This window comes from Sus scrofa, chromosome 15 (assembly GCF_000003025.6).
Source record: "Sus scrofa isolate TJ Tabasco breed Duroc chromosome 15, Sscrofa11.1, whole genome shotgun sequence".
NCBI classification, from domain to species: Eukaryota; Metazoa; Chordata; class Mammalia; order Artiodactyla; family Suidae; genus Sus; species Sus scrofa.
Window position 1 is genome coordinate 19,341,637 of NC_010457.5, and position 27,851 is coordinate 19,369,487.

General features: G+C 39.4%; 1 protein-coding gene across 1 annotated transcript in view; it reads left to right on the top strand.

Moving 5' to 3' along the window:
- The window catches only part of NCKAP5 (NCK associated protein 5), a 1,051,270-nt gene that overhangs the window by 930,544 nt on the left and 92,875 nt on the right, over positions 1-27,851 (top strand). Inside the window, 1 exon segment of the mRNA XM_021075797.1 lies at positions 21,734-21,747. Within this exon segment, the coding sequence (XP_020931456.1) occupies positions 21,734-21,747 (14 nt within the window).

The window sequence follows — 27,851 nt, forward strand, 5'->3', positions numbered from 1 at the left end:
TTGCTCCCTTGAACTATCACCATGAAAATCTTCAGAGAATTTCATGTCATTTTTCTCTTTTGTTCTTGTCAAATTCTGTGATCCCTTGTTTACAATATTTTTAACCTCTTTTCACACGTACAAATTTTTTCTTTCCAATTTAAATACTTGTAAGTAAAAGGACTACTCTCTTCTGTGGACCCAAAACAGTTCTGGAAAGAAGAGAGAACTGTTGGGAGAGGGTGTCTTGAGTACACTCAGCCCTAAAGAAAGCTTCGTAATTTTTGTTTGTCTCTTTTTTCTTTTTAGGTTTTTTAAATTTTTTTAAATAAAATATGGTTGATTTATAATGTTCTCTCAATTTCTGATGTACAGCAAAGTGACCCAGTGATACATATACATATTCTTTTTCTCATACTATCTTCCATCATGTTCTATCACAAGAGATTGGATATAGTTCCCTGTGCTGTACAATAAGACCTCATTGCTAATCCATCCTAAATGTAATGGTTTATATCTACTAACCCCAAACTCCCAGTCCATCCCACTCCCTACACCCTTCCCCTTGGCAACCACAGGTCTATTCTCTATGTCCGTGAGTCTGTCTCTATTCTGTAGATAGGTTCATCTGTGCCACATTTTAGATTCCACATGTAAGTGATATCTTATGGTATTTATCTTTGACTTACTTCACTTAGTTTGAGAATCTCTAGTTGCATCCATTTTGCTGCAAATAGCATTATTTCATTATTTTCATGGCTGAGTAGTATTCCATTGTGTATACATATCACAACTTCTTAATCCATTCATATGTCAATGGACATTTAGGTTGTTTCCATGTCTTGGCTATTCAAGTAGAAATAGAAAGGCTTGTAACATTGATGCACAAGGGAAGAATTGGGTGTAGTGTTCCCAGCCCCCAGCTGGTGAGCCCTCTCCTCCTTCCTTCAGTTCAGTCCTTATAAAAGTCAGCATATTGTTCTAAGAAAATCAATGCTGTATTAAAAGTTATAACAAGTTATTACCAAGCAAAGTTTATTCCAATAGTAATAAGACCTAATTTAATAACTCCATTTATATAATCCTATATATGTTAAAAAAATAAAAATAAATTTCATGTAATCATCTCAATGGCTGCCAGAAATTATACTTCATTACCTAGCTAAAAAGAAAATCAACATAGCAAACTAGAAGATACTTATTAATAGCTCTATTGGAATCCAACAGCAAGTATCATGTTTTCAGTGTTGAAACATTAAAGCATTTATATTAAAATTATAGGAAATACATGAGTTCCCATCATGGCACAGCGGAAATGAATCCGACTAGGAACCATGAGGTTGCAGGTTCAATCCCTGGCCTCACTGAGTGGGTTAAGGATCTAGCGTTGCCGTCACCGTCGCTGTGAGCTGTGGTGTAGGTCGCAGACGCAGCTCAGATCTGATGTTGCTGTGGCTCTGGCATAGGCCAGCAGCTATAGCTCCAATTGGACCCCTAGCCTAGAAACCTCCATATGCCGCTGGTGCCACCCTAAAAGGACAAAAGATTTTTAAAAATTAAAGGAAATACAAATGTGTTTCTGTCTCTTTTTCTTTTTTTTCCACTGTACAGCATGGGAACCCAGTTACACACACATGTATACATAATTTTTTCTCCCATTGTCGTAAGTACAGCGTTGTAAGTATCTAGACATAGTTCTCAGTGCTGCACAGCAGGATCTCATTGTTAATCCATTCCAAAAGCAATAGTTTGTATCCTACCCCAAGCTCCCAATCCCTCCCCCCTCCCTTCCCCTCCCCCCAAGTCCATGATTTTCTTTTCTGTGGAAAGGTTCATTTGTGCTCTATATTAGATATCAGATATGAGTGATATCATCTGGTATTTGTCTTTCTCTTTCTGGCATACTTCACTCAGTATGAGAGTCTCTAGTTCCATCCATGTTGCTGCAAATAGCATTATTTTGTTATTTTTATGGCTAAGTAGTATTCCATTGTGTATACATACCACATCTTCCTAATCCAGTCATCTGTTGGTGGACATTTAGGTTGTTTCCATGTCTTGGCTATTGCAAATAGAGCTGCAAGAAACATGTGGGTGCATCTGTCTTTTTTAAGGAAAGTTTTGTCTGGATATATGCCCAAGAGTGGGATCACTGGGTCATGTGGTAGTTCTATGTATAGATTTCTAAGGTACTTCCATACTGTTCTCCAGAGTGGTTGTACCAGCTTACATTCCCACCAACTGTGCAGGAGAGTTCCCTTTTCTCCACAGCCCCTCCAGCACTTGTTATTTGTGGACTTATTAATGATGGCCATTCTGGCTGGTATGAGGTAATATCTCATGGTAGTTTTGATTTGCATTTCTCAGTGATTTTTTTCATGTGCTTGTTGGCAGTCTGTATATTTTCCTTGGAGAAATGTCTATTCAGGCCTTTTGCCCATTTTTCTATTACTATTTAATATTTGCTGTCCAGTCCAATAAGAAAAGTAAAGAAATAAGTAAATAAGTAAATAAGGGGGGGGGGAAGCATATAGCTATGATTATTTCTGAGTTCCCAAACCCCAGCTGGTAAGCCCTCTCATATTTCTGAGTAATATGAACAATGAAGTCTAAACATATTACTAGAAAAACTTTACAAGAAATTAAGAAAATTCTCTAATGCGTAATATGAAAGTACAAAAAAACTACACCATCTCTACATACCAATAATGACTAATTAGAAAATTAATGAGGGGAATACTTTAATAATAAAGATAATAAAAAACATTACATATTTATAAATAAGCCAGTTTGAGAACTCTATAAATCATATAGAGACAAACTACAAAATTAGATTGGACAGTAAGAGATATATAATGTGGAAGGACGCAATGCCCATGGAAGACTCAGCAATGTAAAGACAGTATCAACTTAAAACACACACACACACAAGGTAAAAGCTGTGAGTCAAGTTTATTCAGTGTCTTACTGAGGACTATAGCCTTGGAGCCAGGCTCTCAGAGAGCTATGTGAAACTGTTCTGAAGAGGTAAGGGAAGGAGTAAGCCAGTGTGTATGTGATTTGGGGGAAGGAGTACATGCAACCAAGCATTACATCTTGGTAGAAGTTTGCCAGTAGTCACAAGGGACAGAAATCCTCTTGGTGTCAGTGACTTTCTAAGTGTGGGTAGGTACAAGAATCTAGAATTCATAAAAATTTCTTCCCAAAATATCTATCTGATGTCCTATTCTACCAGTTTTCCCAGAAAATTATACGACATTCCTGATTTCCACTCTCAGTTCCTTTCAGGGTGTGTTGAAGGTCAGTGGCAGCAATGCTAGTAAGTTATTCTTTGTAGAACCAGAGAGCTAGTAACATCCTTCAGTTGTCAATAACAATGTTAATTCCCCAAATTGATAGCAATTAAATTGAATCCCATTAGGTTACGGCTTTGACAAGAACTGGAAAAAAAAAAAAAAACTTTTTGAAAAAGTATGAAAGGAGACTTGCCTACCAAATCTCAAAAGAAATTATAAGGCAGTACGGTACTGGCTTTAAAGAGATGAACTAACTAACCAACCAACTAAATAAATAACAGTTTCAGAAATAATGTTTAAATGGGAGTTTTGTTAATGATAGAGATATTTTAAGTCAATTGAGAAAGTAATAGACATTTATCATGCATTTCCAAAAATTTAGTTTGCAGTTCTAATTCATAGCACAAGCAAAAATATATTTCAAATAAATTAAAGCAGTAAATATAAAAATATATAGTGGAATGGTATCATAATCTTTTGATATGTAAGGTATTAATATGCAAGACATAAAACCCAGAAGCCATAAATGACTGATATCTAAATGCAAAACCAGACCAACCAAAAAACAAACAAAAACTCTATCACAGAAGACAACACTAAGAAACGAACATCAGAGAGGAAAAAAAAAAATCCCAATATTAACATCTATATTATAGAAAGAGCCCCTCCAGGAGTTCCCACTGCAACACAGTAGGATTGATGGTATCTCTGCAGCGCTAGGACACAGGTTCAATCCCCAGCCTGGCACAGTGGGTTAAGGATCTGGCATTACCACAGCAGCATAGGTCACAACTGCAATTTGGATCTGATCCCTAGCCCGGGAACTTCGTATGTCTCAGGGTAGCCAAAAAAATAAATAAATAAAATAAATAAAAGAAAGAGCCCCTCTGAAAATAAGGACAAATAACCCAATAGAAAAATGATCCAAATCTTTGTAGAAGCAAAGATTCTTATGAAATTTTTTTTCACAGGAAAAACAAGTTTAATATCCAATAAACAGTCAAGTGCATTAGTAACCAGTGAAATGAATGAACAGCAATCAAAAATGAAAAAAGCAATCGGAAACATGGATTGAAAAAAATTTTAAAAATTGACATCCAGCATTTGGCATGTGATGCATGAATGTTGTTGAATATGGGTTAGTACTTTTTTTTTAGAAGGCCATTTAGTTGTTTATAATAAAAACCTAAGTGTGTGTATTCTCAGCCTCAGAAATACCTTTCTTGAGATCTTGTATAGAAATGCTTGCACCTATGCACATATAGATTTGTTAGGATGTTTATTGTCCAGAAGAACAGTGACTTGGAAATAACCAAAAGAGCCCTTACTGGAAAAAAGATTCAATAAAGAATAGTTCTTCCAGGTGATGAAAAACCATGCAGTGAGAAAAATATTCATATTTTTCTACATCTACTGGCCAAAAAGAGTGTCAAAATATTGTTGTATGTAGGAAAGCAAATTGTACAACAGTATGCACAGTACTATGTCATCCATTTATGTTTTGGAAAAACATGTGTGTTAGTATATTTTTTTAAATGTAGATTTTATTATTACTCAGGGTTTTTTTTTTTGTTTTGTTTTTATCTTTTTAGGGCCACACCCATGGCATATGGAGGTTCCCAGAGTAGGGGTAGAATCTGAGCTGCAACCACAGGCCTACACCACAGCTCACAGCAATGCCAGATCCTTAACCCACTGAGCAAGTCCAGGGATCAAACTTGTGTCCTCATGGATGCTAGTCAGATTCATTTCCACTGAGCCACAACAGGAACTCCTACTCAGGTTTTTTAGGCTAACAGATGAGGAGATGATTACCATTGAAGAGAGTTTGGATGGACAATTTTTTGTTTTTTTAAATAATGCAGTGTTTTTTTAAAAATGCACCAATTCATACTCAACAACATTCATGCATCACATGCCACATGCTGGTTGTCAGTTTCCTTCTGGCCATGCCCATGGCATGCGTAAATTCCTGGGCCAAGCATTGAATCAGAATCGATGCCACAGCAGTCACGCAAGCCGAAGCAGTGACAACACTCAATCCTTAACCCATTGCACCCCAAGGGAGCTCCTGGATGTCAATTTTTAAAATAAATTAGGAGTTTGAAATAACAGATATACACTACTATATATAAAACAGATAACCAGCAAGGACCTACTATATAGCAGAGGGAACTGTTAATATTCTGTAATAACCAATAAAGGAAAATAATCTGAAAAAGAATAAATACATATACATATAATGATCATTTTGCTGTATACCCGAAACTAATACAACATTGTAAATCAACCGTACTTCAAAATAAATAATAATTAAAAAAAAAAAAAACTAGAGCATTTCTCACCACAAAAAAAGAAAAGAAAAGAAGAGATCCCAAGAGGAAGACAAATATGATTCCAGGCAGGAGCCCCATGTGGAAGCACCAGGGTTAATCTGAAACAGAAAGAGTAAGGGGAAAACAGGGGCAAGAGGCTGTTGTAGTTTATGCTAGAAGGAAACAGCGAGGCAAGGTAAACAGGTTTAGGATTGGCCAGTTTGAATAATTTCCGCAGGCTCTGGGTTGTAGGGGCTGCTCTTAGGTGCCTGAAAACTAGCCCTGGAGTGATTAAGCCAGAGATCTAGTGTCATAGTGTAATGGAGTGTAAGAGCCTGAAAAAGAAGGCGTTTGAGGAATATGCACTCTCAATTGGTTAGTTTGCATATCAAAGGCTTCCTCTTCCTTGAGAAGTTTACTGTGTCTAGGAAATAGCTAACCCTCAGAATAGTCTCTCCAGGATAAGCAAAGCCCCAAGATATCAAAGCATCAGGATTACATAAAGCCAAAAGGCATGATTAATGCAGTATGGATTTGTAAATTCCATGCATCATAAACGTTCTGGAGTTCTGGAGGAATGCGGACAAGATATAAACAGGGGTTACTTCTGGGGAAAAAGGCTAGAACTGATGGGGGTGGGGACATTGTAAAAGACTTTTACTCCATGGACTTCTACATTATTGAAGTTTTATTATAAGAATATATTTTCATCTATTATATATATTTAATTAAAAGACCATTAAATGTCACTAATCCTCTTTATATTCTTTTGGTAATCATTACTGTCATTTGGTCTTCTAACTCTGAACAGCTTCAGGAAGTGATTGCGCAGAGGATGAATATGCACCCTTGTTGGTCCCAGGGAGAGAAAAGTTGCACTATTTTCACTTCCGCTGGAAACAATATTAAGAATAGTCAAGTACTCAGTAGATAGGTAGAATGAGTTCATCTGTGCTATTATCTCTGCAGTGTGTTCTGGGGATGATTCATACTCCCAAATATCTCTTTGCTATTGGCCATGGAGCCCAATAAGAACAAAGCTTAGCCCTTTGTTCTTTGGATTGAGGTACTATTTACTCTCCTGAGTTCCTGGCAACACTGTGAGGGGGAAAATTGCCAACAATTATCTGTCCTTAAGCACTTTAGCATAATTACACAGAGCACCCATAAGCCAATTTAGTCTCCCTACCTCCTCCCATCACCTCTTCAGAAAGCAACAACAAAACAAAGGAACTGGGAGTTCCACTTAAAAGAACTTTTGTTTTCTCTTCTGTGCATTTTATTGAAACTCATTTTGAAAACTCGGAAGAGTTGTAAAGGATCATGTGGGAATGACATTAGTCATACAGCCTTAGCCCAGAAATGAAGGAAAACTAAAGGAAAGTAAAACTCAGACATTAGAAATGCTCTTCTGCTGTCCTTAGGAAAAAGGAACAGAACCTAGTTTGTATCTGAGGAGCAGAAGTCTTGGGCTCTACCCATTGGGTTCTGGACTGCAGTAGGAACTGAGAGGGGGGAGGTCAACCTCACTAGTAAAATCTGAAAATTTGTCCAGAGTACCAGATAGAGTAAATACATACCTCTTAAGTGTATATCAACAGCCATAAAGCAAACCCAATGATATATGTATGCATCCTATTGGAATTATAAAAAGGAGATATTAACAAAAATTTTCTCCAGATCAGTTGTTCTCTGTGAGGTATGTATACCAGCAACATCCACATCCCCGGGCAACCAATTAAAAATGCAGATTATCAGGTTCACCACAGCCCCGTTAAATCTAAAAGCTGGGGGTGGTTCTTAGGCATGGGGAGTTTATCAAGCCCTCCAAGTGACTGTGATGCATGCTACAGTTTGAGAATTCCTACTCTAGATCAGAGAGTCAGAATTTTTTTTTTTTCTGCAAAGAGCCTAATAGTAAATATTTGAGTCTTTGAAGACTGTAAGGTATCTGTTGAAACCAGTATATTCTCTGTCATTATAGGCCAGAGCAGCTAGAGGTAATATATAAATAAATGGGTATGGCCATGTTCCTTTGAAATTGCTTTTATTAAAAAAAAAAAAAAGAGAGAGATCTAGCCCATAGGTTGTGATTTGCAAATCTTTGTTCTAGATAATAACACAGCTACTGCTTATTGACTATCTGTTGTGGGGCTGGTATGGTGCTTTTTATCAGTCATCTCTTTTGTTTTCTCCATATTCCATAGGTAGGCACTGTTGCTCTCATCTTACAGGTCATGAGATGTGTGACATACTTTCCCAAAGATGTTCTGCCTAGTTCTCAAGCCCAGAATTCAGATGTCATTTCACTGCAGAAGTCATGCTTTCTCTTCTATTTTATCTTTCTTTCTCTCTCTCTTTTTTTTTTTACGTTGATGTTAAATGAATCAAAACTAATTGCATTGTCTGATATTACTATTATTACATAAGTCAAACGTGGCTGACATTTTCATTAGGTGAGCTGCCGTTGTTATTGTCTTAATAATTATAAAGGACTATTTGATAGTCCTTATTTGTTCTTTCAGTCTCCCTTCCTCATTTCCTTTGTAAGATAAGAGGTCTCTTAGCTGAGAACTGAGATGACACTACACTGTTGCTGGAAACCAAAGTTGGGGGAGAGACCTGTCCTACAGAGCACTGTCCAGACCATGCACGCATGGGCCTCATAGTGGGGCCCTAAAAAAGGCACCAGGGCTTCTGGGCATCTCAAGCAAGACCCTGAGGGAAGATTGGACAGGAAAATGCCAACAGAAAAGACCTACTTCTCAGTCTTGTCCTGCTCTGAGTCAGCACAGTTACCTGTGGGAAGAAGACTATAGGAGGGGTCACCTGAGAGAAACAGTGGCCTCCTGGGCCTGGACCACATGTGTGAGCTATGCACTCTGAGTAGTAGCAACTGTGTACTGTGAACATCCTGTGCTCCACACACCTCATGAGAGCATTCCTGCAGCATCTCCATTTCCTATGATAACATACTATGAGGAGATATTTCTGTTTTACAAGTGAAAATCAGGTAGGAGTTTTTAATGTGGCACAGCAGGTTAAAGATTCGGCATTGCCGCAGCTGTGGTGCAGGTTGCAGCTTTGGCTCACATTCAGTCCCTGGTCTGGAAATGTCCATATGCCATGGGTGAGGCCAAAAAAAAAAAGAAAAGAAAAGAAAAAAAAATCTGGTAGCTCCCTCAGCTTGCATTTGAACTTGAGTCTGACTTCAAAAACTGTCTCAACTACTTTTATCATAGTGCTTCTGATAAACTAAAAACAAGTTCAGGGGCAACCTTGGGCTTTGCAGGAGCTTCGTAAAAGGCTGGGTGACAGCACTATCAGATCTCACAAGCTCAGCTGATGTACGTTTAAACCTTACTTAGATCCTCTCATTCAAAAAGGAGAATCAGTCAACAGAAGACGTTAAGGTCATGAGTCAAAACAGACTTAAAAAACCCTACAAACTTTCTAGTGTGATTTTAACTGTTTCTAAGGGAATCATGCTTCATAGCATAGAGCTTATAAGCATGCAGTCTAGGGAGCCAGACTGTCTAGGTTTTTACTTGGAGCAAGTTAGTTTACCTTTCTCTTCCTCTGTTTCTTTATCTGGAAAATGGGACTGATGACCATGTCCACCTCACAGGGAAGGTGTGAAGGTTGAAACAACAGGTAAGAACCTAGACCAGGCCTGACACACAATAGCTGGGCAGTCATCTTAACTGTTGCAGTTGGAATTGTTTTTATATAACTGTGCTTCCGTGCTGTGTCCCAAACTGAAGGACAGACACACTTTGATATTTACCACCCTCTCTGTGTGGCCTTCTGCTTGTGCGTGAGAAGTGGTCTTTCATGTATCATGGCCTCTGTGGATTCCTGGAGTGTCCATGTGCCCCTAAATCCAAGCAAAACAAATCCTTTGTTTTCCTTAACCTCTGCTCTTGCTTTGTCTTTTCCCACCCTGCATAGCACATATTGCATGCAGATGCATACAAAAGGCCTGTTGAATTAAGCTGAGTTGAGATCTGTTCTCATCTGCTGTGGAAACTCCTACTTTGTTTTATTCCTTAGTGCTATTGACTCTTGTTGTCTCTACCTGCCTCCTCTCAGGTTTGCCCCAAGCCTTGCTTATGGGCCCCTAGTTTCATTCATATGTCCTCAAAGACCAGTAGTTGAATGGGGTGGTACCTTGGAAAGAGGGTATTTGGGACTTACATATTGTTGGTTGACACAGTGTTTGGGAAGCACAAATGATATGCCAGGGACCAGAAGCAAGGATGCCAGACCTGGTCCCTGGTACCTCACTGCCTCAAAGTTCCCACCAGGCCTTCGTGTGTGTCCACAGTGATCTGAGCGGGGAACCCACCATGTCACATTGAAACTCAGTATTGGGGCCATCATTCTAATAGAAGCTGGGTTTTCCCATCATTCTTCAAAAAGAATTGAACTTTATTTTATTTTTAATTTTATCAAGAATTGTCCCCTGTTGAAGTTGATTGATTGCAGTTGCCCTCATTGCATTGCAGTCATTGGGACAAGAAACCTGAAAGAGTCTGTATTTATGGCTGTTTCCTTGGTGGTCACTCCACTGGCTACTTCATTATATCCTGCAGGCGGTTAACACCTAAGCATTCACATATCAGAAAGCATATTATTCTAAATTGCATACATTTTTCTTTTCTGTGAGATTTTGTACATTATATATATTTTTTTTTCTTTTTATAGCCCCACCTACAGCATATGGAAGTTCCCAGGTCAGGGGTTGAATTGGAGCTGCAGCTGCTGCCTACACCACAGTCACAGCAACACCAGATCTGAGCCACATACTTAAACTGCTAAGCAATGAAGGGGACTCTGTACATTATATTTTCTGAAATTCATATATTTATTATGGTGACAGATGACAAAGCAAACTCAACGAGGGAAAAAGGTACATCAGGTGATTTCGGAGGAGGCCTGCCACACACTTTCCAGACTCTATTAGAGTCACACAGGATACACAATGGGTTGTGACCCCATGTGTGGAATGTTTTCTGCAGGGAAGCTCAGTAAAGCCTCAGTGCCCAGGATTTTGTATTAAAGCCTTTTTACATAGCCACCGTCCGCCTAGCATGTATTGAAATTCTAGGCTCCCAGAAGGGAAACCACATCATTTGTACAAATAGCATAGGCACAGTGAGTCACTCTGATGAGGTAGGGTAGTGGGAACTCTCTGAAATTCAGATTCCAGCTCAGACCCAACCTTGCAAGCCTGCTTTTCAAGAAATAATGGTCAAGACTGCTATGTTCCTTTTTTCCATGCAGTGGGTTGTGTTGCCTATGGATATCATTGGTAGATAGTAAATAGGTAATTAAAAAATACCTGTTTACAAGGGGCATTATATCTGATAGATGAAGAACCAGCTGTTGTCTTAAGCAAAATAGCCATTCATTCACCAGACAACTTTAGCATTTCAGAGACCAACCAAATCTGTAATATTATAATTTTTTTGTTATTGGCTTTATGTGCCCCATCAAATTTTTAAGCAGAGGTGTTCCCATTGTGGTGCAGCAGAAACAATCCGACTAGTAACCATGAGGTTTCAGGTTCAATCCCTGTCCCTGCTCAGTGGGTTAAGGATCTGACATTGCCATGAGCTGTGGTGTAGGTTGCAGACGCGGCTTGGATCTGGCTTTGTTGTGGCTGTGGCAGAGGCTGGCGGCTATAGCTCCAATTCACCCTCTAGCCTGGGAATTTCCACATGCCTTGGATGCGGGCCTAAAAAGCAAAAAATAATAATAATATTGGCAGCTACATGACACAAAGACACACCCACAGGCACCAAGTTGGTTCCTAGGCTGACCATAAAAATAAAATTGTAAGCAGAATTAATTTTTTAAAATATATCTGACTTCCTTCTACCACCACCTACCCTGTTAATGGAAGGGTAGGCAGCAAGACATTTCTTCTCCTGTATTATGGACAAGCCCAGGGTGCCCTGTCTTTCCCTCACATCTTTGTAGACTTCCTGTTTTGTCTGGGCATCGTTGATACTCCATAAATGACAGTTGTCTCTTCTCCTCTACCAATTGTATCACTCTTCACTCTGGTGACAAATCTGAGCTTTAATTTCTCTTTTAAACCTGAAAATCTTACTGACTTCCATTATGGGTTGCAAACATGATTCTGACTTGAGAAGCAAGGATCATTCCAACATTAGGGCAAAGCACAAGGCATGTCAAACAAATAAAAATACAATCTGGTGTCACCTGGTCACTTTTGAAAGCCCCCTTCTTGACACCATATTATGGAATAAAATAAGAACTCCAGCAGGCCCTCCTTGCATACAATATGCATAAACAACAGGTGTGCTGATTAATTGTTTTCTCATCAGGGCGCATATTTCACACATCATAACTCCCAAATGAAATACCAAAAGACTACATAAAATTAAATGATTCTAAGATTTAAAGGGTTGATCCGATTTATGGTTGAGTGGGCATCTGTCGAAATCTTGAAAAGGAACTGGAACTGTAACCACTATTATTGATGTCCCTAAATATGTAATATTTATTTTTGCTTTTAAAATTGACCCTTGAAGTGAAGATATAAACACACAAAAAATGAGGCCAGTGGACACTGAGTTTAAAGCAACCTGGGCTTGGGGTTTACAAGAGGAAGAGATTAATTTTCTCATCCCTCCTGTTAAATGAGCACTTGAAATCTCTAGGGCGGTGTAGCATTATAAGGCAATGGTCTTTTGTTCTTCCATTGCTATTTTCAGACAAGCCTTTGACCTTTGCTTGGGAGAACTAGAGTGTGACTGCCTACCAAGGACTGAATCAGCACTCCCACTTGTAGCCATTTCCTTTGCCGCACACCCCACCCTGCATGCATTTCAAACCAGATGAACCTAACTCAAATTATGTTAAGTGATTTTCTAGCACATAAGTATGTTGCATAAGATTCTGTGTTACCATCTGCTGTGGAAACACCCTTTTGCTGGCATAAACCCACATGGCTTGCCTCTCCTATGTCATAATCACCCCAGGCATACTAGTTAAAATGAAATGTGAGCGCCAGTGAAACTTGAAACAGCCAGTCAAGCAACCCACCTCCCCTGTATTGAATTCTACTAGTGTTCCCTTTCCTCCCCTGTGTGGTTTGCCCTCTGCTGCTGGTAGCTTTGGGGTCCTTATGGAAAAGCTCTGTCACTATGGAATGAATTTCTATTGGCTTTGCTGAGGATGTGAAATACCATATTTAGAGATAAAATCAGATCTTTAAGGTAACCAAAGAGGCCATTAATGCATTAACTCTTAGTCACCTCCCCCATCCTGGATTTTTTTGTTGTTGTTGTTGTTTTGTTTTGTTTTTTTGTCTTCCTCTTAAGGGCAGGCTTAGCAAGGCAGCCATGTGCATTGTATCATTAACTAGGCTTGTCATAAACTACGCCATCCTCATTATCATGCATTAAATTTTTTGTGCATGGTCATCCTGGAAGTTCATATTAGATGTGTTGGCTTACCTTGAACACACCGTGTTTCATTAGCCACTCTCCGCTTTAGAGACATAGGAGAGAGGGGTAATTTGTCTGTGTCCTATGGGTAGTCCAAGGACAGCTATCATATTATGAATTAAAGTCCACTTACTTAACTGCACTTGAAGTTGAGAAAGTTAGCTTCGGGATATAATTCCGCTGATACCCAGTTCTGAGATTGCTAAGACACTGGTCTTCCTGAGTCTGCTTTTGCCTCTCAAATTTGTTCCTTCTGACATACATTTCAGGTCAACTCTGAATCAGTCAGGCCAGGCAAGATTATACTGTGGTAACAATTATAAAATCTCTGCAGCTTCAAACATCAAGATTTTTTTCTTACTCATGGTATGTGGCTCTCGTGGGTCAGCCTGGGAACTCTGAACATCTTAGACACTCAGAAGACACAACTGATGGAGCAGCCAGCATCTCAAGCATCCTGGCTAGTCTAATCGCCAGGCCAGGAAAAGGAGAGTTCTGGGAGGGCTCACATCACTATTAAAAACACTCTGGTTTGGAGCACCACTCTCACAATCCCCTGGCTGCAAATTAGTCATGTGGCCCCAGCCAACCATGAAGAGGTCGGAAGCACAGGCTGACCTGTTCTCAGAGGATAGAGAATGAGACTTGTTGGACAAGCAGCACTCATGACTACCATGCTCTCTTAACACCATTCTCCTTTCTTTCCTCTACTTCAGAAAGTAGAAAGCCAGATATGCTGCTTCTCAGCTTCCCTTTGTCCTAGAAGAGTCTACTTGGCCATGCTTCTGGCTTACAAGACCTAAATGAAATCTGCAGTGGGAACTTACAGGAAAGCTTTGGCTTTCCTGCTCAAGGGGGTCAGGCATAGCTGTGGTCTTCCTCATTCACATGACTCCTTCTTTCTGTCTGGAAGGTAGAGGCAAAGCCAGCCTATGCAGCAGCGATCTTGACATGAGCCCCCTTCCCCTCCCTACCACAGAAAGAAAGAAAGAAAGAAAGAAAGAAAGAAAGAAAGAAAGAAAGAAAGAAAGAAAGAAAGAAAGAAAGAAAGAAAGAAAGAAAGAAAGAGGAAAGGAAAGGAAAGGAAAGGAAAGGAAAGGAAAGGAAAGAAAAGAAAAGAAAAGAAAAGAAAAGAAAAGAAAAGAAAAGAAAAGAAAAGAAAAGAAAAAAGAAAAGAGATTGATTCCCAAGCAGGGCAGAAAGATGGGAAGAGTTTGGTTCCTTGATGATATCAATGATCCACTATAGCAGCCCTGGACTGCCTACCTCTAGACATCTTGCTATGAGAGAACTATAAACCCCTATAAGTTTAAGATAAAGTCAGGCTTTCCTTTTCTGTGGCTGAAAGCAAAATCCTGAGATAATGCTTTTACATTTAGAATTTCAAAAGAAAAATAACCCATTCAGAAGAATGTGTTACCCACAATCACTCCCATAAAATTAAAATATGGTTTGGAAATTTCTAAGACATGACCCTGTTTCAGGCTAATTTTGCCACTTGGTCCTTTTGGCTAGCATTTTATGCTGGTTCACTTTATCATCAGGATGAGCTAGGTTGTAGTGCAGTAACAGGCCCCTAAATCTCAGTAACCTCCTACCTCTGCACTTCTTGCTATGTGAGAAAACAAACACCTGTATGTTTAAGCCCCCGAGAGTCAGCATTTCTGCTTCCTTTATCTAGGTACAAGGACTACTAATACAGTCTTGCTTATTCTTGAATTGAAAAGGATACAATCTGTGAATGCTTTCAAGTTTTCTTATGAAAAGGGCTATCTGGAGAGAGGATTCCATGTAATATTTCTTTAAGAGTTCCTAGTGTATTTCTCATGGTCAGCTCTATCCGTCTGAAAAGAAGGAAAAGTGCTAAAAAAAAAATGTCTTTCACCATATTTTCCATTCTCTTTTCTCTTCCGAATTGAAGGACTCTCTAAAATAAATCTTTAATAAAAATGTAAAGCTTCCATTGTGATTTTTAAAAAGTCTTGTTTTCATGACTTTTGGGGGTAACTGGGAAACATACAGAAAACAATCTGTTGGAAATAAAATGAAGGAAGAAAAGAGAATACATTATAGTTCTACAAACTTTACGAAAGCCTTGAAATTCACGTTGAGATTACTTCCCTATCCTGAGAATTTTACAGGATGTGACTAAAGTCTCGCAGAATGCAAAACACTTTGGAACAGAAAGTGTAACCTGATTAGCATGAACCTTGACAAATTCAGGTTCTGTCATATGAGTGGATGAATGCCTCCACTCCCTCCTGAGAATTCAGGACCTTGAACATCCAAATGGAAGTAGGATAGCAGCAAATTATCTTTCTCTTTCTCTCTCCTTCCACCATCCCTATTCTCTCTTTAAATTTTTAACAGATTAAGTGAATAACTTTGACAAAGAATCTAATGAGAAAGTCTTTTCAAAAGCACTGTTGTATTCCTCACTCACCACCAGTGTTTCCCGGAAGGACAGCACTTTGCTTTATGACCATGTATTGATCTCTAATATCTTTATTGAACCTTGTCTCTTCTTTGCCTCCTACAGGCAAAGGGTTAGAGTTAGATAATAGTATTAATTTTCCAGACATCTGCACATGTTTTAATGGCCCTTTGAAGTTTGAAAATAGTTTCTCTGTGAGCCTACCACAGGGCTAAAATGCCATTAAGGTCTCAACTGCAACAATACATAACAATCATAGCGCAAGAGCTTGGCATGGCAATAAAAAGAAAACTCATTTATTTTAGTGGAGATTCAAATGAATGTAAGGTCCTTGCCCAATAGGCCAGACTTCAGGTGCTGGAGATAAAAGACAGCACTCAGGATGGCTGAATTCCACCCTTCTGTGTTCACATGTGTGGAAAGACAGAGCTGTGAGTAGTCAATGTGTCACACGCTACATGCAGTGGAGGGCTGGAAAGCAGTTAAGTACTTAATGTTTGTAAACATTTTTAAGCCACAGTTCATTTTTTTTATGATCACAGACACCTATGGTCCCCTTCGCAGACTAATGCTTTGAAATACACAAAATAAATGACATGGGATCATAAAAGAAACCAATTACGTTGAGGTTACTAAAATACTGAAAAAAAAAATATGACAGAGTAATACGTGTGCTTCATTTCTAAAGCATGGAATAACAAGCTCAAATGGCAATTTTTACATAATGATTCCAGTCTACATTATCTAGAGATATTTTCAACATCTGTAATGTAACATGACAATGCCTGTGATTTCTATTGGTGATAAAGTTATCAGTTTATACCACTGAAATTTCAGATCTACATTTGTAGTTGAAGGAGATGCTAAATTTTAGTTCAAGTTTAATAAAACTAGAGATCTATTTTCTTCCTCAAAGTTCACAAGTGCTCGGAGTTCCCTGGGATCTCTTATTACATAGCCCTGAGAATCTGTATTTTCTATTTCCCAGGAATCACACATCTATGTAGTTACAAGGAAAATTATTTGTATTATTCCTCTAAGAGGAATAAGTGCAGAGTTTAATATTGGACTTTAGAAAATATTTGGATGACAGTCTTTCACATTTGATGTCACTCCTGCTATTTCTTAGTGGACCATGTACCCCGAGTTGGGTTCTGTGGAGTAGAGGTGGATCCTCTGGTGACAACCACAGTTTTTTTTTCTTGGCCCTCTTACAACTAATAACAGTGTGGGGCAAGAAGCATCTTGAAGGGTCTATTTCTCCCCCTTCATACAAGACTACCTGGGCAGGTGTTGTGACCTTTCCAGAGACAGACATTTTCACCTGTTCTCCCCAACTGGCCAAGGTCTCCATGTAGAGGAACCTGCCTTATAATCTGGCATCTGAAACTTTCTAAGAGGAAAGAAAAACTGGTTTCAAGGAGTCTTGTGTATATTTTCCTTAGGATACAGCATTGTTTTTCCCATGGAATATCATTTTAAGGGGCAGTCGCTTCAAATTAACCTCTATATGAATGTAATTACCAAAGAATTTCTTAAATTTTGAGAAATGGGAGATTTAAAACCAAGAGAATGTTTTCTTTCTTGTGGCATACTAGAGGAACTGGTTTAGTCTGTCCCATTATATAGTGATAAAGCAGCCTTTGATAGCAGCAGCCTGTGTGATAAAATGATTATGGCAGCAGTGAGAAAGAATCTAATAAGAGAATTGATCTGTAGATTCCAATTCTGTAAGAGCCAACACCTATCAACATAAATGTCAATAATGAGATCTTATTGAGAACTGCCTAATTCCTTCAGATGATTCTGGAGTCGGATGACAAATTCAAGAAGTAAATGTGAAAAGGAATTGAAGTCTCTTTAACAATCACTCCATCGACCAGCAGCAGGCTACCTAGTACTTTGGTGGCACACAAGAGAGTCTATATGGGTCCAGGCTAAAATTAATTAGAGAGAAGTTATTAAAGGATTTTCATACTATGAAACATGTGGTACTAGTACTGTGTGGTGCAATATAATAACAGTGGTTGTTACAGTTAGAAATTAAAGACATGACAATTGGGGGGGCAGGAGAAACTCGGTGCTCTTATTTATTTGTATCTTTGGGAGGCTGTGTCTAGAGAGTGCAAAAATGGCAAAATGAAACAAATGAATCTCAGGAAAGGTCATGGGGTAGAATTCTGAAGCCATCCTTTGCCATTTTATATGCCTTCATCAATTGTCTGCCCAGGGTTTTTCAGAGAACTGGTCCTTGGTAGTTCCCATTGTGTCTCAGCAGGTTAAAAACCCAGCTAGTATCTATGAGGATACAAGTTCCATCCCTGGCCTCATTCAGAGGGTTAAGGATCAGGTGTGGCTCTGAGCTGTGGCGTAGGTCTCAGATGTGGCTTGGATCCTGCATTGCTGTGGCATAGGTCTCAGATGTGGCTTGGATCCTGCATTGCTGTAGGCCAGCAGCTGCAGCTCCAATTTGACCCCTAGCCTGGGAACTTCCACATGCCACAGATGTGGCCCTAAAAATAAATAAATAAAAGAAGTGGTCCTCAATCCAGTGTTGTGTTAAGGACCATGGATAGCAACAAGACAAGCATCAGCAAATAAGTATCAGGATCAAGCAAACCCGGAAGCATTAAGCCATGCGGTGTCACTAAGGAGTAGGGCAGGATGTCAGATGCGTGGGCAGAGAAAAAAGGATGCAGTGTAAGATGCCACTCTGCCCACTTCTGCCTCTTGCTGTCTTGCTGCCTCAGCAAGAGACTCCTCTCAGATTTCCTGTCTAGGCAGGAGTTCCTTCCAGGGCCTGGTGGCCCTCCTCTGGGGGCAGAAAATGGAATACATGAAAACAGGAAGCAACTTGGAAGTCACTCCTAGTATTCTGATTATAAATACAGCTGTGACTCAGAATTGACAGAACTGACATGCGGGAAATACCTGCCTCCATTTCCCATGCCTTTTGTATTTCTCCTCCCTTTGTTGAGTACACTCTGTTGACACTTTCTGGGGTCTTATGTTTCAAATTGTCCTCATTACTTATGTGCTCCCAAAAGGGTGGATCTTCAGTGGATGTGATTCTCTTATTAGCAAACTATTTCATGACTGTTTTTGGTTTGCTGGTGAGGGGTCACTACCTGAGAATAGACAGGAACCAAAAAAAAAAGCATCTACTCTTTTTTTGAAAAACTATGATAAAGTTCAAAATTTTACTCTGAACCCAGTAAACTTGGTAAAGGTTATATAACTAGATCCTTGTTTGATTATAGGGTATCTTTTGGTCTAGTGATTATCAGATAAGGTGTCCTTCAGAGTCTAGTGATTATCAGATAAGGTGATAGCCACCGCCCACTTTGCAGCCATGAACCTGTGTGGTCACACAGGGGCTTAGAAGGGCCCTGGGCCTGATTTAACACTGTTCTGTCACCATCTTGAAATTTTTAATATCTTTTTAACAAATGAGCCCTTGCCCTGGGCCCCACAAATTATATCACCGATTCTGAAAATAGCTAACATTTGTTGAGCATTTAATACAGCCCAAGCACCTTAATGAACTGACTCCCTGTCACAACCTTATAAATTCAGGAGTTCCTTCTCTTAGACATCCAAACTTCGATAAGCTCCTTTGGGCTACTATTGTTATCATTATCTAAAAAGGAAACTAAGACTCAAAAGATGAAGTAACTTGTTCAAAGTGGCACAAAGCCAGAATCTCAATCCAAGCAGTGTAATACCTGGGCTCATGTGCTATCCTATCCGACCTCCTTGGTTATGTGTGTGACATATAGGGAGAGCAGCTCATTTGTGGACCTGAAGCCAGGTTTACACTGAGTGTTTAACAGCTGATTTTGTCGTTATTATCATCTTCATTTGAAATATGTCAGCTAATCAAGGGTTTGGGTCCATGGGATTCCAGTTAATTGAAGTGTTTCAGTAATATAGTGAACATGGCTCATAGACCTGGACTTCACACTTCTATAGAGCTTGCTGACCTTCTGTGACTCAACTACTGGCTTTCTGAATGAGTGATTCACATTTTACACAATGATGATATTTTTATGCACTCAAGTTAGAGAGCATCTTATTTCATTGGTTTTTGATCAATAGAAAAGCATTGAAGTAAAGAACTATACATCCCACATAAAACAGCCAGACAAAAACATAAAGATTTATATGGAATAAATGTTTTCATGCCCCTGGAATTATTAACACAGGGCATTTGAGGAGAAGAATTTGCGGTCTCCAACCATAACCTGGGGAAAAAATTATTGTCTTTAAAACTAGCTGATTAGTCACAAGGATTCAAAAGAGCTCTTGGATTCTAAATAATTGTTACTTCTTGGCAATTTGTATCATCCCATAGTTTCACAAATGAGTCTAAGGCCACTTTCTTGTCTCTATAATGCCTATTTCTTTGTAATTGTTATTTGTAGATCTATAACCAATTCCTCTAAAAAATAAGAACTCGCTTTTGGTATTCTCTGAGGTTGAAAATGTTGCACATATTACAAAATGAAAGGAACTCAGAAAGATTAGTTTGCATCTTTTAAGAAAGTTTTCATCAAAGCAATTTACAAAAATAAATAAATCTTTAGGGATTTGAGAATACACAATAATTTTAGGATTATAGTAACTAGGGACTGTCTCAGAAGAAAATAGAGAGATTATATTATTTATATTTATGCATCAAATATCCATTTAATACTTTACAATTTCCACCCTAGGAGATTAGGAATTTCTTTTCTACCTTCCTTCATGGTGCCTGGTTCACAAATTCACAGCATTTACCGAACATGCTTGATGAGAGCAAAGTGTTCTCTGCCTATAGAATCGGAAACAAAAACAGTAGAAGCATTGTTTTATGTCTTACGGAGGCTATGCCTTTTTACTGAATTTTCTGATGTAGTTGTAAATGCCCTAATCTGTCATACAGATGTTGGTAATATCATATTGTATCATATACTTTTCTCTTGGATGTTACAGCTGAGTCTTTAGTCAACTTACTGGAGCATTTGCTGGGGAAACCAAGGAGCAATTTTGACTTGAAATTCTGGTGTCATTTCTAGCTCAGATTTTGTTTTCAACAGCTTCTCCTAATATGCCTGAAACACGCACACAGACACACACACACACACACACACAAATTGAAATTTAAACATAGAATATATTTAGCAAACTAATAGAAAAATAAATATAAATCCACTTGACTTGATAAATCCTATGTAATAGCTGGAGACTGCCATTTGCCAAGAAATGATTTAGCTTGGTAAAATGTGTTTTACAGCTAATCCTTTAATGTCTGTTTTACATATTACCCTTCCCACTGTTAATATTGAACAATATTGTAAGCCGGTAATTTTATGCCCTATATTTCAAATTACTATTAGGAAGCCACATAAATAACAATTTTCAACTGCTTGTTTATAATACAGTGAGGCATTTCTTACCATGGGGTAAAGTAACAGTAGATTTAAATAAAACTGCTGTGGGGGATAGAGCTCCAGGGAAACAGGAGTTGAATCTGTAGCAACACAGCCTATAAAGCAATCAAAGTCATGAGTCTGAAACCCTGATAAGGCACAATTTAGGGTTAACTATCAAAGGAGCTGAGACTCTGGGCCTTTGCTGAACATGGAGCCAGAAACTGCCTTTACTTAAAAAGTCTGGGAGTTCCCGTTGTGGCTTGGGGGTTAAGAACCTGATGTAGTCTCCCTAGGGATGTAGGTTCAATCCCTGGTCTCACTCAGCAGGTTAAGGATCCAGCATAGCCATAAGCTGCAGTGTAAGTCACAGTTGCAGCTCAGATCCAGTGTCCAGTATTACTGTGGCTGTGGCATAGCTGTAGTGTGGTTGCAGCTCTGATTCAGCCTCCAGCCTGGGAATTTCTGTGTGCTTCAGGTACACAAATGTTATAAAATGAATGGGACTCCAGCAACTGGTCTTATTAGGCCCCAGATATAAGCTGTAGGATGCAGGTGCAGGCCCATCTCCAAAGTCATTTTCATCAACACTCTAATCTATTTCACACTCCAGCCCCCAAGCAGGGAAGTACTACCAGTGACTTTTATAGCCTGTGAAGGTCCCAGTGGTTATGTAATCTCCCGAACTCCACATCTCATGTGTTCTCCTCTTTCCTTTAATAATGGAAGGAGTGGAAGGAGGCACCCATCTTATAAGTAATGCTGCCTAATTTTTTTTCTCCTCCGAAACACTGACCAGGCATTTTCCCTTCCTAAGAGATTATCTTCTAGATTTAAGCAGTAATCATTGATGTTAATATCTCTTCATCATAATTACAAGAGCAGAGTGGAACCCAGCGCTAGTTTCCTGCAGAAGGGCGGCCTAGGTAATGCTTGGAATGCCTTGGCATCACAGAAGTAGTCACTCCAGGTCTTCAGGATTAATGACTAGAGATCTCTAGAGTGCTGGCAGCTCTTTGCACAGTCCTAGCAAGTGGCGTGAGTGAGGATCCGGGAGGGGACCCTCATCACCCTTTTAAGGAAGAACCATGACGAGAAGGCATAGAAGCGTGCACGTGTGTGTGTGTGTGTGTGTGTGTGTGTGTGTGTGTGTGTGTGTGTATGTATGTCTCCTCCATGTCCGCATTTCCCCAGGGACCCTTCTAGTCTTTTCTTCCAGGGCTTGCTTATGTAGATAAGGGTCATGGAGACCCATAGCCAAGCTCAGCATTAAGAAAAAATTCATGATGGGCAAAGGATGAAGGAGAAAACCTGTATTTTGGAAGAGAGGGATGGATTCAGATGCCAGCCCTGCTACTTGCACGGCCACTGTGTGACTTGCCATAGGTACCTTACTGCCGAGACATCCCTCTCACCCTTCTCCTTCTGAATTTGCCCCTGTGGTTTTGCTGAGCTCTAGGCAGAAAGGTGTCCTTCTCTCATCTCTGGACCTTGGCATGTAAGATTCTGCCTAGAAAGCCCTTTTTTCCTTTCTTGGAGTATCATGGCTTGTTCATAAAATCTCGCCTTAAGGGGTTTCTGTTGTGGCTCAGCGGGTTAAGAACCTGACTAGTACCCATGAGGATGTGGGTTTGATCCCTGGCCTCACTCAGTGGATTAAGGACGTGGCATTGCCCCACACTGAAGTGTAGGTCACAGATCAGCTTGGATCCTGTGTTGCTGTAGCCATGGTGTAGGCTGGCAGCTGCACCTCCGATTTGACCCCTAGCCTGGAAACTTCTACATGCCACAGGTGCAGCCCTAAAAAAAAAAATCTTGCCTTAGTTGTTGTTTCCAGGGAAAAGCCCACCAGGACCCCCTGCTGAGGTTTCCATGGCACGTGACATCAAGGGTGTCCAGTGGCCCATCCTGGGAGCAGCTTGGTGGCAGGGACTGTACCTGTTCATCTTCAATTCCTGGGCAAGACCGCATAGTGGCCAAGGACGTCATGAAGGGCCGCCCTGAAGTCTGTGTCCGGGCTTAGATCCCTGACCTGAACAGTTCCTTCATTCCCCTTGTTGTTCAGTTTTCTCGTGTGAGAAATGGAGCTCATAATAGTTTCTACCTTGTTAAGTGATCGTACAAGTGAAATAAGCAAAAAATAATGTCAGCACTTAGCAAGGCATGTAGCAAGCACTCTGTAATCACTTGCTATTGTTTTCTTTAGTCTTGTTTTTTTCCGTTAGATCCAAATATTTGTGTACAAAATTGTGTTTCCCTGAAAAGAATGTAGAGATCTAAGAAGGAAACATCACTGATACCAAAACTATTATCAATGATAATGATGATAATAAGGAAAGCACATTTTTGAATAAATGAGTGATTTATGTTTGAGTATAGTAAGTGAAGATTTCATGTTGTGCTTAGAGTTATTTCTGTTTTTTAAATCTTGTGTTTTTTATCTTCTTGTCTGGTTAATTTGTAAATTGTTTATAGCAAGCTATCATTAACAAAGTTTATTTGTAGAATTAAGAGTACAAACTCTGCTGTCAGACTGCCTTGGATTTAAATGTGATTTATATGACCGCAGGCAAGATTTTTAGCTCTGTACCTCAGTTTCTTCGACTGTAAAAGGAGATAATAACAGTCCTTATTGTGAATTGCAATAAGGATTTACAAGGATAACATACGTGAAAATGATGCTCAGTGCTAAAAAGAACTCAATCAGCGTTCACAGCTATCGTTGTTACGTGGTTTCTATTATTATTTCTTTTCAGTTGTGGATTGATTATCCGTCTCTGAGAAAGGATCTGGGCGGAAAAATTCTCAAGGTACCATAGTTCACTTGATGGGAGTGGCCCAGATTATGGGCTTAGCCCGTAGGCAGTAGTAAGCAATTCATCTTGCGAAAGAGACCAATGAGGATATCAATTTCCTTCCTTCAGGAGAAAAATGAGCAGAATGCGGTAGAAGAGTTTGGACTTAGGGTAAGGCAGATGAGGGAAAGAGTCCTGGCTCTACGGTAACTGGAAGGTAGCCTTGTGTCTCTAGACACTGACCTTCACTTTGTTACTTGAGTTCTTCATCCCTAAAAATTAAGATCTTAGCCTCTTCCACACAGTCATGTGAGATAAGCTCTGGGAAGGGACTTCACACAGTGACCCCTTCCCCCACAGGGCAGGTGGTAACTCATTCCTTCCCAATTAGTGCATTGGACTCCAGGGACCATCAACGCAATCTCCAATAGGTCTGGTAAAAACAGAAGGTCAAGTTGTTTTTCTCCCTAATCCCTTTAGTGCCATGATATCAGAGGAAAATGTGTCCCCCCACATGTGAAAATCCAAAAGCTTCAGAAATCCAGGAGAACTTCTCAAAAAGAAAGCTTGATTAAAAATGTAAAATGCAGTGTAGATAATTTCACAAAACAGCAGGGGCAATTGGAAAGCACTTATTAAAGTACCTGTTAAAGTACTTAGTGATAAAAATGGAAATTTCAAGGCACTTCTGTATCTCTTAGATCCCAGAATAGGCTCAGACTGTGCTAAATCACTTCCTCTCTCAGATCAGAGTCACAGAGGAAGACAAAAGGGAAGCTGCAGAGGGTTTTAGGATTGACAGCGGATGCGAACCACTCTTAGGAACTGGCTCTTGCCCAGGTCTGAGTTTAGATCCTCATCCTACCTCCCATTTCCCTACAGTCTGTCCCTTTGCCGTGATATATTCAATATTTCTGATTCCTTTTTGTTTAATGTAAAGAGACCCAGTGATTTGGCAGCTTGACAGAGAGAGCCAAGCCCTAAGTGTGGCCTAAATCTTCATGGCACAGAATATTATCTGATTTATCTTTCACCATGTCACTACACACGGACCCCCCAACCTTACCCCTACCCCCCCTCCACCCTTCCTGGACCATGATCTCTTTTACATAGTCTGCCTTAAAATTTTTCTGTTTGTTCTCATCTTTGCATTCGGGCTCCTCATTCAGATCACAGGCTCCCCTAATGGGCTTCTTCAAGTCTGTTTGTAGTCAAGAATCTTACATAGTAGATGCTTCATAAATGCCTCTTGTTGGACTAATAATTAGAGTGGAGACTCTCACAGGCAAGGTCGGCTGTTTACAACCTCTTCCATTGTCCCACTAGCCCTCATCCTACGTGTCCTCAGGGCACTGGGGTTTTTGTTTGTTTCTTTTGGGGGTTTTTTTTGCTTGTTTCTTTTGGGTTTTTTAATGTGAAATTTTAGATTTTTTTAATTTTTTTTATTTTTATAATAATTTTTTTCACTATAGTTGGTTTACAGTGTTCTGTCAATTTTCCACTGTGCAGCATGGTGACCCAGTTCAACATACCTGCTCACATTATCATGCTCCGTCATAAGTGACTAGATATAGTTCCCAGTGCTACACAGCAGGATCTCATTGCTTATCCATTCCAAAGGCAATAGTCTTCATCTATTAAACCCAAGTTCCCAATTTATCCTGCTCCCTCCCTTCCCCCTTGGCAACCACAAATCAATTCTCCAAGTCCATGAGTTTCTTTTCTGTAGAAACGTTCATTTGTGCCATATATTAGGTTCCAGATATAAGTGATATTATATGGTATTTGTCTTTCTCTTTCTGATTTATTTCATTCCGGATGAGAGTTTCTAGTTCCATCCATGTTGCTGCAAATGGCATTATGTCATTCGTTTTTATGGCTGAGTAGTATTCCATTGTGTATATGTACCACATCTTCCTAATCCAGTCATCTGTTGATGGACATTTAGGTTGTTTCCATGTCTTGGCTATTGTGAATAATGCTACGATGAACATGTGGGTACATGTGTCTTTTTTAAGGAAAGTTTTGTCTGGATATATGCCCAAGAGTGGGATTGCTGGGTCATATGGTAGTTCTATGTATAGTTTTCTGAGGTACCTCCATACTGTTTTCCATAGTGGTTACACCAGCTTACATTCCTAACAACAGTGCAGGAGAGTTCCTTTTTCTCCACAACCCCTTCAGCATTTGTTATTTGTGGACTTGTTAATGAGGGCCATTCTGACTGGTATGAGGTGGTATCTCATGGTAGTTTTGATTTGCATTTCTCTAATAATCAGTGATGTTGAGCATTTTTTCATATGCTTGTTGGCCATCTGTATATCTTCCTTGGAGAAATGTCTATTCAGGTCTTTTGCCCATTTTTCCATTGGGTTGTTGGCTTTTTTTGCTGTTGAGTTGTATAAGCTGTTTGTATATTTTAGAGATTAAGCCCTTGTCAGTTGCATCATTTGAAATTATTTTCTCCCATTTTGTAAGTTGCATTTTTGTTTTCTTTTGGGGTTTTTTGGTTTCCTTTGCTGTGCAAAAGCTTAGTTTGATTAGGTCCCATTGGTTTATTTTTGCTTTTATTTCTGTTGCTTTGGGAGACTGACCTGACAAAACATTTGGAAGGTTGATGTCAGAGAATATTTTGCCTATGTTCTCTTCTAGGAGTTTGATGGTGTCTTGTTTTGCATTTAAATCTTTCAGCCATTTTGATATTATTTTTGTGCATGGTGTGAGGGTGTGTTCTAGTTTCATTGATTTGCATGCAGCTAGCCAGGTTTCCCAGCAATATTTGCTGAAAAGACTGTCTTTTTCCCAGTTTATATTCTTGCCTCCTTTGTCAAAGATTAATTGACCATAGGTGTCAGGGTTTATTTCTGGGTTCTCTATTCTGTTCCATTGATCTGTCTGTCTGTTTTGGTGCCAGTACCACACTGCCTTGATTAGTGTGGCTTTGTAATATTGCCTGTAGTCTGGGAGAGTTATGCCTCCTGCTTGGTTTTTGTTCCTCAGAATTGCTTTGGCAATTCTGGGTCTTTTGTGGTTCCATATAAATTTTTGGATTGTTTGTTCTAGTTCTGTGAAATGTGTCATGGGTAATTCAATAGGAATTGCATTGAATCTGTAGATCACTTTGGGTAGTATGACCCTTTTTACAATATTAATTTTTCCATCCAGGAACATGGAATATCTTTCCTTTACATCTTCTTTAATTTCCTTGATTAAGGTTTTATAGTTCTCAGTATATATGTCTTTTACCTCCTTTGTCAGGTGTATTCTCAGGTATTTGATTTTTTTGGGGTGCAATTTTAAAAGGTATTATATTTTTGTATTCCTTTTCTAATATTTCATTGTTCATATACAAAGAAATGTGACTGATTTCTGAATGTTAATCTTATATCCTGCTACTTTGCTGAATTTGTTAATCAGTTCAAGTAGTTTTTGGGTGGAGTCCTTAGGGTTTTCTATATATAGTATCATGTCATCTGCATACAGTGACAGTTTTACCTCTTCTCTTCCTATTTGGATGCCTTTTATTTCTTTTGTTTGTCTGACTGCTGTGGCTAGGACTTCCAATACTATGTTAAATAACAGTGGTGAGAGTGGGCATCCTTGTCTTGTTCCAGATTTTACTGGGAAGGCTTTCAGCTTTTCTCCATGGAGTATTATATTTGCTGTGTGTTTGTCATAAATGGCTTTTATTATGTTAGGGCATGTTTCCTCTATACCCACTTTGGTAAGAGTTTTTTCTGCATGTATGGAGATGATCATGTGGTTTTTGACTTTTCTTTTGTTAATGTTGTGTATGACATTTATTGATTTGCATATGTTGAACCATCTTTATGAACCTGGGATGTATCCCACCTGGTCGTGGTGTATGATCTTTTTTATATGTTGTTGGATTTGGTTGGCTAAGATTTTGTTGAGAATTTTTGCATCTATGTTCATCAAAGATATTGGCCTATAGTTTTCTTTTTGATGGTATCTTTGTCTGGTTTTGGAATTAGGGTGATGGTGCTCAGGGCACTGTTAATGGTGTTTCAGAAGAGACACCAGATCTGAGACGTTCCAGTCATCCATCTAAGCTGTAGAATCCTCAGATAAACTTCTAGTCCCCAAACAAAATGTTCTCTTTGGCAGCCACCAGGTAAT